This window comes from Teleopsis dalmanni, chromosome X (assembly GCF_002237135.1).
Source record: "Teleopsis dalmanni isolate 2A chromosome X, ASM223713v2, whole genome shotgun sequence".
NCBI lineage: Eukaryota > Metazoa > Arthropoda > Insecta > Diptera > Diopsidae > Teleopsis > Teleopsis dalmanni.
The window spans coordinates 72,319,784-72,339,845 of record NC_051848.1 but is presented as its reverse complement, the minus strand read 5'-3'; the positions used below and the strand labels follow the sequence as shown (position 1 = coordinate 72,339,845).

Below are 20,062 nucleotides of genomic sequence, written 5' to 3'. Positions count from 1 at the left end.
TCTATTTTAACTATTCAGATGTCAATTTTTTAAAGCCATCAAAATATGGATGACTTAAAATTTCTCTCGCCGAAATACGGCGAGCTGGATCATAAATTAGCATTTTTTTGATTAAATCAAATCCTTTTTCATTTATGTTCTTCAATTGTTTTTTTAGTTGAAATGTTGACCAACGTGGAAACGTCGTTTTGTAATTTGGAAGCGACGATACACCAGGCCATAATTGCTCAGTCGGCGTTTTTAAAGCTCTAAAGATTCAGAATATGAAAATACAACTGAAATGTTATTTATACATTAAACATTCAAAAGTAGAGTATTTAATATACGAATAAGTTTCTATTAACGAGAATAACAAGATCAACTCTACTACAAGTTCCTTATAAAACATACATATAAAAAGTTTTACTTTATCAGACATTAAAATTACATAAATAATTTATTTGTTTATTAAAACCACAATATTATTTCTAAAACGTAAACATAGAATACAATTAATATGAATTTTCTAATTCAAAAAAAATCTAATGAGAACTTACTCAATCAATAAACGATGCTTTAAAAGCCCGTAAATAAACACACAATAACAAGGCAGTTATCAAGTTTTTGAGTACAACACCAATCTCGTCTATATCATAACAATCACAAAATTAACTAACAGCCAGTTTTACGTCCAACGCTTTATTAGATAAGAGATAATGTAGTTCAATTATATTGAATATGTAAGCCAGCAATTGTTGTCTAATCATGCAGTGTTGCGGAAATGCATATGCTCAGCAACGCTTTTGGCATCTTTTGGCATTCGTTACTTCTGTACCAAGCGACTGTTGCTTTAGCATGGGTGGGTTTTTACAAATAAACAGAAAATATCAGCGAATTACTTTTATTTTATAACTTACTTATATTTAGCTAATAAAGTTACCACGCAGGTGTACAATACCAGAACACATACTAATTCAAAATTTAATTGTTTGACAAATTTGAATCCACAACATCATAGCAATTTATTATTTTGAATATATTACCTGAATATACGGAAAAGCTGATCAATTTCCGAATCTCCTTGAAATAGTGGTTTTCTTGATGCCATCTCCGCAAATATACAACCAATTGACCATATGTCCACTGGACAAGCATAACGTGGAGATCCCAATAGGATCTCAGGGGATCTGTACCATAATGTCACAATTTCATGAGTATATATGCGCACCGGAACACCCAACGAACGTCCTAATCCAAAATCAGCCACCTTTATAACTCCCCTCTTATCCACTAGCAAATTTTGTGGTTTCAAATCGCGATGAAGCACACGACGTTGGTGACAGAACAAGATAGCACTAGTGATTTGAAATAAGAAGTTACGCACAAGTTCTTTATCAATATACATTTCTGGTGCAAAGCAATCCAAGTATTTCCTGAAGTCCATTGATAAGTACTCAAATATTAAATAAAGGCGATTTTCTTCCATTATAACATCTTTTAAGCAAACAATGTTTGGATGCACAAGCTCCTTAAGTAACGATATTTCTCTGTAAAGAGGTTTTGTTCAAACAAAGCTTATAAAATAAAAGGTTTGTAATGCACAACACCTTATAGCAGTCGAGGGAACACCTTCATTGTCTGATGCAAGTCTGATTTTTTTCATTGCAACTAATTGTCCTGTCGACAAATTTTTGCCTTTATATACCACACCATACGTGCCCTCACCTATTTTTTCAATTTTTTGATAATTTTCCATGTTTTGAAATTATCTACACCCGCCAATATAACAAAGTTAAACAATCGGCCAACAAAAAGTAATAACTTTCATGGAATTAATGGGAAAGAAACATATTGTAAAAATTAAGATGAATACATTTTTACACGGTACGTGTGAAATGGCAGATTTCTAATTAACAAGCCTTTAGAGAGATACATATCAGAGAATGCTAGTTATGGTATTCCTATTAATACTAGTAAAATAATACTATTACTGGTTGAAATATATCCCCGAATAGAAAAGAAAATAATAGTGAATAAATTTTAATATTCAAATATGAAATGTACAGTTACATCTTATTATCCGGAGCTGTTTTAGATATCATCATAATATCAAAATATCTATTATCATCAGGTCTTTGAATCTATATATAATTATTACTATACATATTTTTCTAAACTGAACGTGTTAGGCAGAAAATATCAGTTTAAAGGATGTGTGATTTCATTCAGGAAACATCACGGAAAAAAAATGATTTCGAAAATTCTCAGACAAAATAATATATACTTGCTGATAATATGAAAAACTTGTTGAAAAATTAGCAGAATATTCTCTAAGTACCCTAGATGCTACAAGGTAAAATAATTTAAAAAAAAGGTACATGTATTCTTATCACACATTTGTAAAATAACAAACTTTTAATTGAAACATTTAAAAATAAAAAAGGAGGATATATTCAATTAAATTATTACAATATATTTTCATTCAAAAATGCATATAAATATTTACGTAATTGATTTCCAAAAAGAAAATCTATTGAATTTTTATTAAAACCAGGCGAATTCCATTTAATGATTTTTGTGTTTAATAAAAACAAAATAAAAGATTTAATAGTTTTTTTTACATAAAACATTACGTTAAACTAGTACTGAAACGTTTAGATTTTATAGTAAAAAAGAAAAAATATTATCCGGAAGAGTTCAAATAACATAGCTATCCTTGAGTAATTTCTTTTAAGAAAATTATAAACAAATATTTTAATATAAAATCTGTTTTTGCAAATCGGCTACAGGTGTTATAATTTTATCACACACAATCAAATCAGCTGAAAAGAACATTAAGCAAATTTAAATTTAAATACAAAAGTAAAAATGTTTTATTACATAATACCAAACCAACTGATAGAGACAGCAAGTAAATACATATATAGTTAATGTTCTGCGGGTAAGAATAGTTATATAACGATATAACTTTATACAAATTAAATCCGAAATTATTTTGTGATTGTGTAATTTTTAAATTAAAATCAAAATTTTTTTGTTAATATATTATATATATATAGATATATTAATATACATTAAAAAATAAATTTATTTATTAATATATTATTTATATATTAATATATATTAATAAATAAATTTATTAATCTATTAATTTAATGTTAATACAATTATATGGTAATGTGTAATAAACAAAAATAAAAACTTTATTCTGATATAATAGTAAATAGAGCACTAACCCCGATAAAAGAAGATGACATATACCAGTCTAAAATCGATCATTCGCCAACAGATATTAAAAAAAAAACAAAATTCATTTATGGAAAAAAATATAAACATGAATAAAAGAATAAAAACTGTTATATTTAGTAAGGTCACTACACGAGACGAGTATATTTATGACTAATTTTAATTTATAATTATCAATTCTTAAAACTAATACAATATATACATAAAGGTTTTAAAGAGAATAAGTAAAATAAAATAGTTATTCTTTAAGAGTTGCTAACGTACTTACAATAGTTATAAAATATCTCCTTCCTACGTTTAGAATTCTTAAAACTTATTAATTACATACAATATATTATTAATTTACTTAAGTTAATTAATTTCAATTTTCAATTTTCAATTTAAGTTTTAATTCAATTTTTAATTTATATAAGGAAAATTCATTTATTTTTCTGTAAAAAGTTATTGAGGACGCATACTTCAACGTAGTTCTTCAAATGCATTTGAAGGATTAACAACTGACTTTTCGGTCTCTGGAATAAGATTTGTGATGATATTGTTTGCAATGTCAATTCTTCAGCTTGAATATTATTTTCTTGGTTATTTTGATTATTGGTTTCGCAACGCTTTAACAGGTTTTGATAGCGTTTATAACAACCAGCTGCAGTTTGAACGATATATACTTTTCTTCCTATCTGTTTCTTTATAACACCTTTTATATATTTTGGTACATTTGAGAAATTTCGGAAATACACAGTACTGAAAAGAGATCGTATTTATTTCTTCCCAATCTATGGCTTTTGGCATAACTTTCAAAATGTTCGGATATTTGGCTTACGCTGCACGGCCACGTAAAATTTCAGCTGGTTACTTTCCTTCTGACTTATGTAGAAACCGATAAGATGAGAGAAATTATATCACAGCTTCATTAATTTATAATTTACCATCCATAATCTCTTTTACTGATGCCTGGAATGTGCCTACGAAACGTTCTGCGAGTCCATTTAAGGCTGGATACAAAGGAGCTGTCGTAATGTGTTTGACACTTTTTTTTAGCAAAACGTTCATATGATGTGTTATCAAAAGCTCCTTCTATATCTAGAAATGCATATAAAGTAATCTCCTTAGATTGAAAAGTGTCTTGAATTTTGCTAAGCAAATAATGTGGTGCGGCCAACGTAGATTTGCCTTTTGTGTAAGAAAATCGGATGAATTGGAGAGGGGCATTTTGCTCCAGTTTATTCCGTATGCGCAGATCAATCAGCCTTTCAACAGTCTTCAGTAAGAAAGACGTGTAGAACTTTGACTGGACCATGGGTTTATTACCAAGTTTGGGAATAAAAATCTCTCCAGGTATGAGGAATATAACCCATAAAAAAACAAGCCCCAAAGAGTTTGATTAAAAGGTCTAGAATGGTATCTGTGCAATTCTGTAGTAACGCAGAGAAGATACTATCGCTTCCAGGCGCTTTAATTGAAATGAGCTGATCGCCCAATTGACCTTGTCCCTGTCGGAAATAACACCAGATTATGCATATTGCTAACTATGGGAGCAGTAACTTTTTTATTTGATTCCGATATTGTTGTTCCTGTAACAAGGCCAGGGAAGTGTTTTTGCAAGAGAAACTCGAGGGTGTGTTCACGTCTAATGATAAAGGAGCCAACGGATTTTTTTAAAAGGCCTACCTCGTTTATTTTGACCTTATTTAAAGCGTTGTGTAGCCTATCTGTATCAGGCAACTTCTTAATACTATCACAATGTCCCTGTACCTATGCCAATTGGTTTTCTTTGGCCGTTCCACTTTTTGTTGCTGTTCGGGTATACCGGGAATTTCAAACCTGACATGTTGATGGTGAGAGAGGAACACTTCGTCCGACACTTGCCAATTCAATATAGATTCCTCTGGTGCATATAGTGAGATCCAATACCTTTTCTCTAATTGCGTTAATAAATGTAGGTTTGTATCCTTTATTAGCTATACTTAATCCTAGAAATATAATATATTCTAATAGGTACTCACCCCTTTTATTAATATTACTACTCCCCCACATTATATGATGAGCGTTTACATCGCAGCCCGAGATTAGCTGTCGCTCAGTAAACTTGCAGAAGCTAATCAGCTGTTGGACTTCCGATGATGGAATGGTTTCTACTTCACCTGGAAAGTAGGCAGAGACCATGACTATGTCTGTGACTCCTGCTATTGTTGGGACTTTGACTAGAAACGCTGCTAGGGTTCTAAAAATAAAGTTGGTTACCGGAAGATATTTTACGTCTCCACCGATTAGGATAGCTGCACGCGGCTATCGATCGGGTATATACCAGCTTAAATGATTTTGTGTTTAGACTCCGAATATAACCACCGAACACCCACGGCTCTTGTATAAGTCCTAGACCGATGTTGTTGGTTTGGACAATTTTATACAGGGTGGCTGATGCTCCTTTAGTATGGTGCAAAGTTGCCTAAAGCACTCTGAGAGTATTCATTTGGTCTCGTTTAGAGACTTACGGGCGAGACTTTTACGTTTGTCTCGTCGAGAACGTATGTTCTTGGCACCTTTTGATGGCTTCGGTAAAATTTTACCGATAAAGGGTATCAGTCCTTGGTTTACCTGCTACTGTTACTGTGCCCGTGAAAGGCATTGTTTACTTGATTCCTGCGATAGAGAACTGGACAATGCGCCCACTAGCCGTGCTAACAGCCTTGTTAACTTTGGAGCCAACGACAGTTAGAGAGGACTTTTGTGAAATCACACTGCCGGTGTGGATTGCAAGATTCAGCGGCTTCGGAATTTGAAGACATAACTTCAATAATTTTCTGCCGACTTACTTAAGATCGCGACGAAGTGTTCATCGGTACGTTCACCGTTTCCGCAAGCGGAGAAGAAGACGGTGGCCTATTCGTTTCCATCTTGACGCACACTGTAGTGGTGTCAAGAAATATGGCGGCTTCTAGCCCAGTGGTCAGCACGGACACGGATTTGGATTCCGTAAAGGAATCTGTTTAAAATTACCTATATCAATCTGGCAACCACTGTGTGTGGGCTGCTTTTACCTGTTAGCAAGTTGTTTTTTCTTCTTGTACGAGCAACCGTCGTGTTCGGTCGAGTTTCTTGTTGTGCAGTTGATTTATATTTTTTTTGAATTAATGTATTAAGTAAATTTTAAAATATCATATATATATATTGTGAATCAAGAATATTAAAAATAAAGTTTTGATGTGAAGAAATACAAACTACGGTCTTAAAATTAAAAAACCGCATTAAACGAACATTTTTGGCATCCCTTGCGGGGAGCAACATATCTTTTGCGTTCAATTGTGTGTTGCTGCCTACGAAGATCGCGTGCTTCGTCTAGCCGCTGGGCATATTTCTCAAAGTTATAGCCACTGGGCGTATCTTTCATATTTATAGCCGCTGGGCATATCTACCAAATTTTATTGCCGCTGGGCACAATTATTTACTTTCGAAAAGCCGCTGAGCACAACGGCGTACATTGCATATAACAATCACAGTTGATTCGCATAAAATCTGAAAATGCAAAAAATCGCCAGAAAATTGGAAGCTACGCAATCCATGCTAAAAAACTTCTCCACCAACATACGGAAAACGGCAAAAAGCAAGCAAACAAAAGGTTTCTTCACTGGAAGAAAGAATCTCTTGGAAAGTTACTGGACGCAGTACAAGGAAGCTCGAGAAAATTTGTTGGTCAATATTTATGACGGTGCAAAGGTGGAAGAAGCGAGTGACTCAATAAAAGCGTTAGTCAGCGAAGACAGTTACATGGAAATTGAAATAATTTATTCGGAAATGATGGGAGAACTAATCGATGCGTTAGAAAGCACTGAAGTTATAGACTCTCCAGGTAATAACGGATCTGTAATTAAAGGTGTGTCAAGCATGGAATTGACGTCTAATCTGCCACGTATTAAAATTCCGTCGTTTGATGGTAATTATCTGCACTGGTACGCATTTAAGGATTTATTCACGTCAGTTGTATCAAATAACGTTGCATTGTCTAATACACAAAAACTTCAATACTTAAAAGATGCGTTAGTGTTGGACGCTCAACACGCCCTAGACAACATTACTACAACAGATGCACATTGGGCAGTAGCATGGAGTTTACTCGTCCGCAAGTATGAGAACAAGAGGATCATTCTTAATGCGTATTTAAAACAAATTGTTAATTTAACAACGGTGTCTGATGGTTTACCAAATAGTTTACGCTTGTTATGTGACACCATCACATCAGCTGTGCGTGCGTTAGAGCAATTGGGTCGTCCAGTACAGCATTGGGACGATTGGTTGGTCTTTACCCTTCTCCAAAAATTAGACACGAAAACACGCTCAGCTTGGGAGCTGTCAACAACCAGTTTAGAACAAATTCCAAAGTTTGAGGAGCTGGTCAATTTCCTAGAAAATCGAATACATACGCTGGAGGTAGTTAATAGCATGACCGATAACTCTAATCAGGAGAAAAAGTTTGTAACACCTATCAGAACAAAGGGGTTCGTGAAAAGCCATCATACCACTGTTCAACAATGCGTGCATTGCCAAGGTAAGCATTTGCTGGCATATTGCGCAGAATTTCGGCAAATGACTGGGACAAAGAGATATGAGGTAGTCAGATCTGCAAGATTGTGTTTCAATTGTTTGAGAACGGGACACATGAGTCATAATTGCCCATCGAAATATCGGTGTCTGCGATGTAATGCATCACATCATACATTACTATATGACCATAGTGGAAGTGGTGGAGAAACGAATTACTCAAATATACCGGAAAAGACCACTGAAGCGACTAAGAAATACGCTGTCACATCAAATAACACATACATTTCCAGTGCTAATCAAGGTGCTCGAACTTTACATCTACAGACTGTTTTAATTGGCACTGCATTGATAGAGGTAAGGAGTCCTTCTGGTCAGAAGCTTATTGTGCGAGCTCTTTTGGATAGTGCGTCGGAAGCAACGTTTGTCAGCGAATTCATCGTGCAGCGGTTAAAACTGGACAAAACAAATGTCATAGTGCCGGTGAGTGGTGCAAATGGTGAAAGGGTCGCCAATTCAAGAGGAATGGTTTCATTTACAATCCATTCGTTAAAATCCGATTTCAACATGAATTGTGTTGCACTAATACTTCCACGAGTGGGTAGCGTTACCCCAACCATTCCCATACCGAAAGAAGCGCTTGGTGAGTTCATGAATTTAGATTTAGCTGATCCTCAATTACAGGTTCCGGGGGCAGTCGATATGATTTTGAGCGCTTCAGATTATGCTGCTATTGTCTATGAGCGACTAAAACGGCATCCAACTAACAATATTGTTGCGCAATATACGCAACTCGGTTGGGTAATTTTTGGTGGACTGTCGCGACGAAAGGTTATTTCAGTGAAAGGACAAGTTAATTGCTGTCATACTCGGGCAACATTGCACGAAATGCTACATAAATTTTGGGAATTGGAAGAAATAACAAACCACGCTCCGTTAACAAAAGATGAAATGTACTGTGAAGATTTTTTTGAGCGTACAACTGTACGCAACGCAACGGGTCGATATGTAGTTAGACTACCAATCAAGCAGAAAGCTGACTTGGCAACACTTAAGTCAAGTAAACTAAATGCACTTGCATTATTAAACAGCACGTTACAGCGATTAACCCGAGATCCGGATATGTACAAACTCTACCAAGATTTCATGGACGAATATCAGACCTGTGGCCATATGGAAGTGGTGCCACACTCGTATGATGTAGTTTCAACAAGTTATCTTCCTCACCATGGTGTCTATAAAGCATCGAGTTCTACAACGAAACTTCGCGTAGTCTTCAATGCTTCTAATAAATGTTTGAGCGGAATATCTCTTAATGATTGTCTGCATATAGGTTCCAGATTACAAAATGATCTAGCAAATATCATCTTGCAATGGCGACATTACCCTATAGTGTTTACAGGAGATATCGAGAAAATGTATAGGCAAATTCTTGTTGATACCAAAGATGTGGATTTGCAACGAATAATGTGGCGCGTTCGACACGGGGACGCCCCTACAACGTTCCGGTTGCTCACTGTAACATATGGGACTAATTGTGCTCCATATCTTGCCATCAAAGTATTGCGTACCCTGGCAAAAGAGGAGCAAACTCGTTTTCCACAGGCAGCTGAATCGATTCTGAATGAATTTTACATTGATGACGTACTATCAGGTGGAGACACTCCAACCGAAGCTGCAGAAAAATTGCACGAACTTCAGGAGCTTCTAGCAACTGCAGGCTTCACTTTACGTAAATTTAATTCGAATTCAAATGAAGTTTTAAGCACTCTGACTGAAGACATGAAAGCTCACGCTGACGATGTGGAAATTAACACCGAGTATAAAACTAAGACACTTGGTCTTACTTGGTATACAAAATCCGACAGTTTTGGTTACAACGTCAATGTAACTTGTGACAACCATCATTACACAAAACGACTAATGTTGTCTGACATATCGAAGTTATTTGATCCACTTGGGTTCTTGGCTCCGGTTATCATTCGAGGAAAGATGTTTCTGCAACAACTCTGGCGTACTGGATCAGATTGGGATGATCCCTTGTCAATAGAGATGGCAAACATTTGGCATAACTTTCGTATTGACTTACAACAATTACATCACATTCGAATCCCACGTTGGATAAACACCACTTCGACAAGTGCAATTGAATTACACGCATTTGGTGATTCATCAAATCAAGCATATGCGGCTGCAGTATATGCGAAAACAACCATCGGTACGACCAGTTTTGTAAATTTGCTTATTAGTAAAACTAAGGTAGCCCCGTTGAAAGAAACGTCTATACAACGTTTAGAATTGTGTGCAGCATTGCTAGCAGCAAAACTTCTACACAAGGTTAAAGGAACATTTAAGTGTCAACCATCACGCTGTATTTTGTGGACTGATAATACAACCACACTGTGGTGGATTAGAACTGATCCAGGCAAATTGAAGCAGTTTGTGGCAAACAGAGTGTCACAAATTCAGTCAATGACAAATATTGAAGACTGGAGGTATATTGCAACAAAGGATAATCCGGCTGATTGTGCATCACGAGGCAGTACCGTTTTGCAGCTAAAAGATAATCTGATGTGGTGGTACGGACCATCTTGGCTTCGCTTAAATGAAAAAATGTGGCCTAACCACCAAATCAATCATACTCATGACAGTTTACCTGAGAAAAAAGAGATTAACTCATTAACTACGCAGTTATCAACAGAAGTGTGGGAAATATTTGGACGATATGCTACTCTTGACAAATTACTTGTAGTCGTGGCGCAATGTCTACGTTTTATTCATGCATGTCAAAAAAGGATGCGTCGAGATGAAAGTTTCTGCACTTGGCAAGAACGTTATACGGCGCTTAAAAAATTAGTAATTGTACAAAGGACCGAGTTTACCAACGATTATGCTGCTTTACGGAAAGGCAATCCAATTAACAAATCAAGTAAATTGTTTAAATTGAATTCGAAGCTTGATTTCGACGGAATTATGCGTCTAAATGGAAGACTGCAAAATGCGAATATTCCTTCAGATGAACGATGTCCAATGATATTACCCAAACGTCATGATTTTACTACGTTGATTATTAATCAAGCTCATAGTCGAACATTACATGGCGGAACTCAAACAACATTAGCATATGTACGACGGCAATTTTGGATTATTGAAGGAAGATCCGCTGTGAAGAGAGTGATTAACAAATGCATTACATGTTTTCGTCAAGCTTGTCGACCGCAAGCACAAATTATGGGTAACTTACCTCCAGCACGGTGTAACATATCACAACCATTCATGCACACGGGCGTGGATTATGCTGGTCCATTTAATGTGAGAGCGACAAGAGGGAGAGGCCATCGTACTTACAAGGGGTATGTGGCTCTATTTATATGTTTTATTACACGAGCTATTCATTTGGAACTTGTGAGTGATATGACATCTGAAACATTTCTAGCAGCGTTAAAGCGATTTGTATCAGTCCGTGGCATATGCTCAGATATGTACAGCGATCGTGGTACATCCTTTGTCGGTGCTGATGCTTTAATGAAAGATGAAATTAAATTATTTAAAAAACAAATTGAAGCTGGGTCTGTGTTTGCATCAACCGTTGGCATAAATTGGCACTTTATACCACCCGCAGCGCCTCATTTTGGTGGCCTATGGGAGGCAGGAGTAAAAAGCATGAAATTTCATCTTAAGCGTGTAGTAAACACGGCAACTTTAACTTTTGAAGAATTTTACACGTTATTAAAACAAGTCGAAAATTGTTTAAATTCGAGGCCGCTTACGGCTCTATCTGATGACCCCACAGACTTATCAGCGTTGACACCAGGACACTTTTTGATTGGACGAGCGCCATCTGCCGTACCTGAATCTAATTTGCTAAATACAAAGATTGGTGTACTATTCCGATGGAAAATGTTAAGTCAGATGTATCAAGACTTTTGGCGCCGTTGGTCCCAAGAATATTTAACACAATTACATGCCAGAAACAAATGGACTAAAAGCCAAACAAATGTCGCAGTCGGTCAACTGATCCTAATTCGAGATGAACGATTGCCTCCAAGCTCCTGGTTGCTTGGCCGCATTATCCAAGTCCATTCTGGCACGGACGGTGCTGTTCGTGTTGTAACCATAAAGACACAGTCCGCCCTTGTGAAACGGCCAATTACGAAGATCTCTGTTTTACCAATCGACATTGAAGGACGTCCTGAAGCAAACGAGTAATATAGACGCAAGATCCGGTTGTATCTCCACGTCTAGGTGGGAGAAATGTTTAAAATTACCTATATCAATCTGGCAACCACTGTGTGTGGACTGCTTTTACCTGTTAGCAAGTTGTTTTTTCTTCTTGTACGAGCAACCGTCGTGTTCGGTCGAGTTTCTTGTTGTGCAGTTGATTTATATTTTTTTTGAATTAATGTATTAAGTAAATTTTAAAATATCATATATATATATTGTGAATTAAGAATATTAAAAATAAAGTTTTGATGTGAAGAAATACAAACTACGGTCTTAAAATTAAAAAACCGCATTAAACGAACAGAATCATTCGAAGGTGATGCCGACAGTGTGACATTTAGCTCGTTAGAATTGTTATATAAATGATCCATAGGAAAATTAATTGAGTTTGGGATGGAAAGCTCACCCACGACATAGCCCGTTTATCGTGAGAAGTCTAATTAAAACTAGAGGTCGACAGGTATTCAGAGTTCGTATATTGAAGACCAATTATCTATGGCCATTCATCCCTCGGCATGTGCATTTCCACCTTGTATTTGAGCATTAAATTAAGACACTTTTGCTTGCATCCCCCCGATTATAATTAGCCAGCACTCATAATTGAGAAATGACCATACCGACAGTATACAATAGTTACGGCACTACACAAAGTACGTGTTTATCCCTCTTTGTATCTGATGGCTTACGGCCGTTATTTAATTATTGTTAGTAAATTACCTGAAAAAAAAGTGCATTTAAATTTACATCACAATAATAGGTATAGATACTGACCTACCATCACCTACCAGCATGCTCGTTTACAGCATATTTCTTTATTTGGATGTTTCTATAAATAAATTTATTAAACGCAGTTATCATTTATTAGATTGGGAAAAAATAAGTACCCCAGAATCATGTACGTCTCTAAATGTTATTTATTTAAATATTATTTACGCATTTAGATTAATTTTATTTATTTAAATAATATTATTAAATTATCCGAATTATGGTTCACACAAATCGACGGGTTACTACATGTGAACAGAATAACATCAGATATTTCTAAGTTCTAAACAGTTATCACTGCACTTGACGCAAATACACTTAGCCAAATAGCTGACATCGCAAACAGTCTCCAGTCTCCGACAAATACCGAAAAATGAATTGATGCAATGCTTTGGTGAACAAGAATCAAAGCAATAACAACTTATCAAACTGCTTCCAAACTTAGAGCTGTCAGACAAGCGACCTTCACTATTGCTTTGTAATATGAACAATTTAGCTGGTATTAACATTTTTAAAGATGCATTTTCAACTCTATGGTCACAACGCTTACCCAGCAACATTAGATGCATGTTCTCAGAATGCAACGCCAGAAATTTAGAAAGCACGGCTAAATTGGCGGATCGAATATCAGGCAACTTACCACCTCCACAATTCATGATGGCTGCAACTTCAACACTCATCTTAATCAATCGTCGTCGCCGTTAAAAGCCTGAAAACTGTAGAAGTGCGGACCATTGTCACGAAAAGGCGTTTAAATGCCACCATGTGAATTCAGCAACGCAGTTGGAAATCACAGTACAACACAAACAGCGAAAAACTAAAAACATTATCACAAACAATTGCGACATGTGATAACGTACCTTTCACCTGCACGATCGAAACCCGTCTCCACGACTTTGACCGACTTAACAAATTGAACTTCTTAATCGACACAGGTTCAGTTATATTAGTTGTGCCAGTAACTCTCATCAATACCAGACCAGCTTCAATTACAATTGAAGACCGATTATTTGCGGTGAACAATATAACAATAAATACATTTGGAATCAAAAGGCTAAAAGTTGACCTAGGTCTTCGATGTGATTTTTGTTGAAGCTTCATCATAGCCGACGTAAGAACACCAACCATAGGAGCAGATTTTTTATCCAGATATGGACTCATACAACGTTTATAATTTGGAAATTATTAAACATATGAATTTTCCTCATATAACGAGAAGCAAAGGAGCTGGAACTGTGCCATAAGACGGGTAAAAAGAGCATTCTGGAAAAACTTTGGTGGTAATATAGAAACTTTTTCTGAAACCCACCAACTTCACAAAATTCTCAACATTTCCCATAATGCCTCGACTATATTCGGGCTCCAAATGGTCACTGGACCAACTCTAGAAAGAAGATTCTCGAAATTCTTCTAAACAAACACTTTCCAGGGAGTTTGTCATTCTCACATTCTGTACCTAAACATATCGCACCAATTCCCTCTAACAACATTACTTCTTTTGAGGTGATTAGCATTGAAATTAAGTGAACCATTCGCATACGTCATCCTTGCAAGGCTCCTGAACATTTACAATAATATTCTCAAACTGCTATATAGCCCCAAGGAATAAAGGCTAATCAGACTGTCTTTATCAGAAGTTTTTATTGAAAGTGCTGAAAAAGGTTCTTGACCTACATATCAAGGGCACTAGTAATCCGGCACTTCTCTCCACATCGCAGACAACCAGATGCAAGGTTGTCGAGACAGCAATCAATAAGCTCATTTCGCAAGTTGATAGAGCCTTGCTCTTTTCTTCTTATCTCGTGTGCCTTCAACAACGTTGACCCTAATGCTATTATAAAATCACTCTCAGATCTGACGTTTGGTGAAATTTGTTGAATTACTACTTAAAACCGGAATTATTACCTTTAGTATTGAAGGTGTACAATCTCGTAAAGTGGTTTATCATAATACGTCACAGGGCAGTGAACACACTGCTTAAACAACAATTAAAATAGTTCAGATGCAGTGTTATAACCTATGCAGATGACATTGCTATCCCGTCAACTTGTTAACTTCCCCACGTATTGCCCAATGTAATAAACTCTCCATTCGTCATTGTGGCAGAAAGATATTGTTAATTAAGTGTCAGTGTTAACACAGAAAAAGGAGGTAATACTCTGCACTAGAGAGCATAAAATTCCTTTCTTTTCCTTAACCGAAATCAAAAGGCACCTCGCTTACCTTAAGCACAAATGTGAAGTATCTAGGTGTTATACTGGACTCTAGCTGAAAAACTAACTTGGGTAAAAAAATTCATAAAGCAACGAAGGCTCTATTTACTTCGATTCATTGGCTGCCATCTTGGCGTTTGGTAAAACAAGCTAAATTAGTGGTATCTAGACTCAATGCTGATTCAGAATTGAAATAGGGCGATCATGTTGAATTACAATATGGATCTCTGTCGCAATTGACTAGAGTTCGTAAATAAATGAACTAGTCGGCAGTGACATATTTTCAGATAAACTGGGTCTAAGCATTTCGCATCGACAATGGGTCCTAGGTAAAAAAATCCCCGATGTAATCATTGTAATCATCTCGGATTGTTAAGCTGCCACAAAATCTCTAGTAACCGCTACTACCGTATCCCTAACAATTAGAGAATTTCAAGCTTTTCTTAACGAGCTAGCTAGACGTGTAAGTATCCAACACATATGCATACATTTAGACAAATGCAACGTGGACGAATCTGACTTTTGCCGGGATTGTGGCTCTGCGGATGTGGAGAAAACTGTACGCCGCCTCATATGTCAGTATAAATCAATGGCTTGGACATGATTTACAATTTTCGTACCGACCTAACAGAGCTAGAGAAAGTTAGTAAGTAAAGTTAGGAACTTGACTAAGTTTATGGACTTGCCAGGTTAGTTGCATGTACGCTGATCTATAGTTCTCATATAAATAAGTATTAGTTTGTGTGAATAATAAGTTTTAATTCGAATTATTATTTTAAGTTCACGTATGTACAGAATAATTAGTGAATACTTTTATACATAGTTCCGACTCTAAACGATTTTGGTAAAAAGGTAAGATAATGTAAGATGCGAAGGCAATAAAATCAAAGGAATACAAAACAGGGCAATATGTGTACCGGATACAGCAACCACAAAATACGAAAAGGCAAACAGTTTAATTTTAGGAGCAACAAAAGTACAAAAGCAGCACAAAAATAAAAAGCGTCCTCTTTGGCAATCGATCTGTCAACGCACACGCACCAGCTAGTATTGCTATAAATGAACTAACACACCACATATGTATGCAAATTTAAAAAATATTTTTACGAATAAGTAATCTATAAAAAATATTTACGTGTATAAAAACATAATAAAGAGGTTTTCTAGAAAAGTAGTGAACTACAACAACAAAAATTCATTTTTATATTATTTTAATTAATTGAATTTTTGGCTGTTCATACAGCTGTTTCGAGTATTGCCAAATTTCCATCATCAGTGGTCTTGGAAATAATTCTTGTGTTTAATTATTCGTAAATAATTTTTTGAGACTGCAATAACAAGGAATCGAACTCGTGGCCTGCCAAATTTGAAGCTTAGAGTCAGCGCACTTTTACCAACTGACCTAAAGCCGTATTAGAGTTTTATGTTTGCATATTTTGCTGGAGTTTTGTTAATTTGCTATGAAAGTTTTATTAACAAATTCACTTGCTGTGTTTAAATTAGAACGAACTCATTAATCACCTGTAGAATAATTGAATTAATTATTTATATTTTTATTTTTAATTGTTAAATAGCAATATTATTCTATTTGTAGAAGCATTATTTGTTGCATGATTTGTATATTATTTCTTATGTATAAAACCTAATATAAAACATAATATACATAAATCACAGGCACATTGTATTTTCCACTACGTTCTAGAATGATTTTATATACAAATTCATATACACATTTTTTTATTATCGCCTATATGTTTCTAAGAAATTTTTGCTTTTATATACTACATCTATATCATTAGTATATTTTAAAAATAAATATTTACAAAAAATACTTAGTTCTTTATCTATATCAAACCTACTTTAAGACAGTTAAAAACTTTATACCATGGACATATGTGATATATTTTAGTATTTTGTTTTAGTATTTTCGTATTTAATAGTTTTTTGACTATTAACTCCTTTTTAATTCGAACGCAGGTGTTTTTGTAAGTTTTTGTAATATTTTAACTAGAAACTGAACTTTAAGGTTCAAGCAAACTACTCTTTTTCTCTCTGCCTCCTTTACTCACTAAATAGATTTGCAGAATTCTAGTGATCTAAAACAGTTCATCAGAAATTTTTTTTCTTATCTAAATATGAAGTGTTTTACATGATACACTAGCGTTTGTGTATCAAATGGTATTTTCCGGAACGTATGTCATTCAAACTGTAGAGTGCTTACATTGATCATAAATTTTTTTCAATGATTAGTTCTAAATTACGCATTCATGAAATGCAACGCTTGTTTATTTGGCGGTTGTAAAACATTTTAAATTTCTTTATATTGAATGGGAACCACAAGTCTTGAGTGCCAAACATGGAAGATTATAGAAAATTAGAAAAAATTGGCGAAGGGACATTTGGAATCGTTTATAAAGCAGAAGATTCGGTAACGGGACAAATTGTTGCCATGAAAAAAATTAAACTAGGAGCAAGTGAAGGAATTCCCGCAACAGCATTAAGGTTTGAAAGACAGCTCATTTTCGATATATTTAGTAATATTTCTTAATAGGGAAATGGATCTGCTTCAAGGGCTTAAACATCCAAACATTATATGCTTAATAGATATTGTCATGGATCAATATCGCTTATACTTAATATTTGAGTACCTATCAATGGATTTAAAAAAGTACATGGATTCTATGACTCCTGATACACATATTGATAAGGAATTAGTGCGTAGATACTTATATCAAATCACTAATGCCATACACTATTGTCATCGCAATCATGTTCTTCATCGAGATCTAAAACCACAGAATATATTAATTGATAAAAAGGGTGTTATAAAAGTAGCAGATTTTGGTCTCGGGCGGTCCATTAGTCCTAGATCTCGCGTATATACACATGAAGTTGTGACATTGTGGTACAGAGCTCCTGAGATTTTGTTGGGGTCTCCATATTATGCCTTCTCAGTGGATATATGGTCAATTGGTTGTATTTTTGCTGAAATGTCTAGCAGAAAACCACTATTTCAAGGAGATTCCGAAATTAATCAACTATTCCACATTTTCAGGTATAATATTCGAAATACAAATTGAATAAACCTATCAAAATGTTAATTGGATAAATTGTATTTATTCTTATTGGAATACTAATGGCTGATAAACTTTGTTGTTAATTTTTGTTGTGAATTTAATTAATGAAAAGTTCTTAGTACTTAAACAGCTTGATTTTTGATTGTTGATTTTGATTTCAAAAAACTACAATTTTTCAGTAGTTACAGTATAATATTTAAATATTAAATCTGATTTATATTGTTATCTGTTATATACAAAATTTTGTTCATGCATCACAAAATCGATTTCAGTATGTGGTTGTGGTTTAAATTAATACGTATAGTAATAATTGTTTGCAACGTTAATAACTGTGTTAAGAATATTAAAGTTTTAACAAAGCCAAAGGCAATTTGTTGGCTGTTTTTCTTATTCTTATATATTTACATTTGTAAAGCAAATATTTCAATATTTAGAATTTTGAAAACACCAACTGAGGACATATGGCCTGGAGTAACCTCTCTTCCAGATTACAAAGCAACATTCCCTTGTTGGTCATCATACACTCTACGTGAACAATTAAAAAATATAAGTGAACTAGGAATCGATTTATTACAGAAGATGCTTATTTATGATCCGTTTCATCGTTTTACAGCTAGAGATATATTGAACCATCCATATTTTGACGATTTTACCAGTACTACGTCTGAGTAAAATGACTAAGATTTTACTAAAACCTTTGTAAAGAATTGATATGTAAATGATGTTGAAGCAACCATAATTTTAAAGAATATTTCGTGATTAATGTAATAAAATAATAAATATTATTTTAAATTATTTTTTATATTAATTCGAGTATAAATGTATATAAATATAATATATATTTCTCAATTATGTATATATACAAAAATAAACAATTCATATTGTTTTAGTTTAAGCATTTCTCGTATTTCTTTTGTTTGTTATGCTTTTTGTTTTCATGCAAACTCAATCTTCAACGTACCACATCGACGACTTAGAGGCAATAAAATAAAAAAGGAACGTATATCTGAGGCGTATGTCAGCATTGTATTCAAACAGTATTATTAATACCATTAGTAAATACAATTACAGGCATATGTTGGTATTCTACCGGGGTTTTCGCGACTTTCGACTAAATTTTACTTACGTGCGTATGTTTTCCTCAAGTTAAAAGCGGTTCGTCTCCGAGTCTTTCGGCACATGGGCTGGCAAATTTATAAAGAACCCACAAAGGGAGATGTACGTTTTTTGTTATAATTATTGACATCAGCAGAACTCAAAATAACATTGTTGGGAGTAGAACACACAGTACCGACAGTACAAGGTAGACAGAGGGTTACATGAAATTGAATTTTCGTAAATAAAGAGTGCTTCTTATCATAGCGTGATTGGCGTCGACAAATAGATGGTGTGTGAACCCACACTAATAAAGTCCAATCAGTTTGTTAACGATTGGCTTCAATTTTTCTCATAGTATGTTTGATAGAACCTTCAATACGATATTTAGAAGGATGATCCTACGATAATTGGTGCATTTTGCAGTATTACCTTTTTTGTGGATTGGGCAAAACACAGTTAAATTCCAATCGTTGGTCATGCATTTTGATAGCTCTTCGCCACAAGCTTCAAACAGCTGAGCCGGTAAACCATCGGCGACTGCAGTTTTGTTGTTTTTGAGCAGTATTATAACTACTTTAATTTCATTATGTTTGCGAGGTGGACAATTATTTCATCATCAACGTTTGAAAATTCTTGATCATATTTGCTTTCCTTCAAATCACTACTACCTGCTGCCTAAAGAACCTGTTTTTTTCAATTTTTTGGCTTTTGTGAGCAAAGATGACCTATTTAGAAAATTTTTGAAGAATTTACCGCAATAAGCACATTAATACCCACATGACATCACGAATAATGACTATTAAAAACAGTACTTAAGCAAGAAAAAGCGGTCATTGCACTAACACAACGTCTGAGAAATACTGAGAAGCTGATAGCTCCTCCACAAATTGAAAACTTATAAAAACTGGAAATGCTGAAGACGAAGAG

The 20,062-nt window shown here is 34.8% G+C and overlaps 3 protein-coding genes across 3 annotated transcripts; 2 read left to right on the top strand and 1 right to left on the bottom strand.

The window, feature by feature from the left end:
• Positions 1 to 1,776, bottom strand: LOC119687450 (cyclin-dependent kinase 1-like). Its single transcript, XM_038101773.1, has 3 exons — positions 1,587 to 1,776; positions 1,023 to 1,526; positions 1 to 248 (listed from the first exon to the last, which is right to left on the bottom strand). The coding sequence occupies exons 1-3, from the start codon at positions 1,733 to 1,735 to the stop codon at positions 11 to 13; spliced, it is 891 nt and encodes a 296-aa protein (XP_037957701.1). The 5' UTR covers positions 1,736 to 1,776; the 3' UTR covers positions 1 to 10.
• A 4,965-nt stretch (positions 1,777 to 6,741) lies between these two features.
• LOC119688542 lies at positions 6,742 to 11,967 on the top strand. Its single transcript, XM_038103216.1, has 2 exons — positions 6,742 to 11,419; positions 11,498 to 11,967. The coding sequence occupies exons 1-2, from the start codon at positions 6,742 to 6,744 to the stop codon at positions 11,965 to 11,967; spliced, it is 5,148 nt and encodes a 1,715-aa protein (XP_037959144.1).
• Positions 11,968 to 17,220: 5,253 nt separating this feature from the next.
• On the top strand, positions 17,221 to 18,787 carry LOC119687451 (cyclin-dependent kinase 1-like). The gene is made up of 3 exons (XM_038101774.1): positions 17,221 to 17,462; positions 17,512 to 18,015; positions 18,472 to 18,787. Exons 1-3 carry the CDS (start codon positions 17,317 to 17,319, stop codon positions 18,707 to 18,709), a joined length of 888 nt encoding a protein of 295 aa, XP_037957702.1. The 5' UTR covers positions 17,221 to 17,316; the 3' UTR covers positions 18,710 to 18,787.
• Positions 18,788 to 20,062: the final 1,275 nt, after the last annotated feature.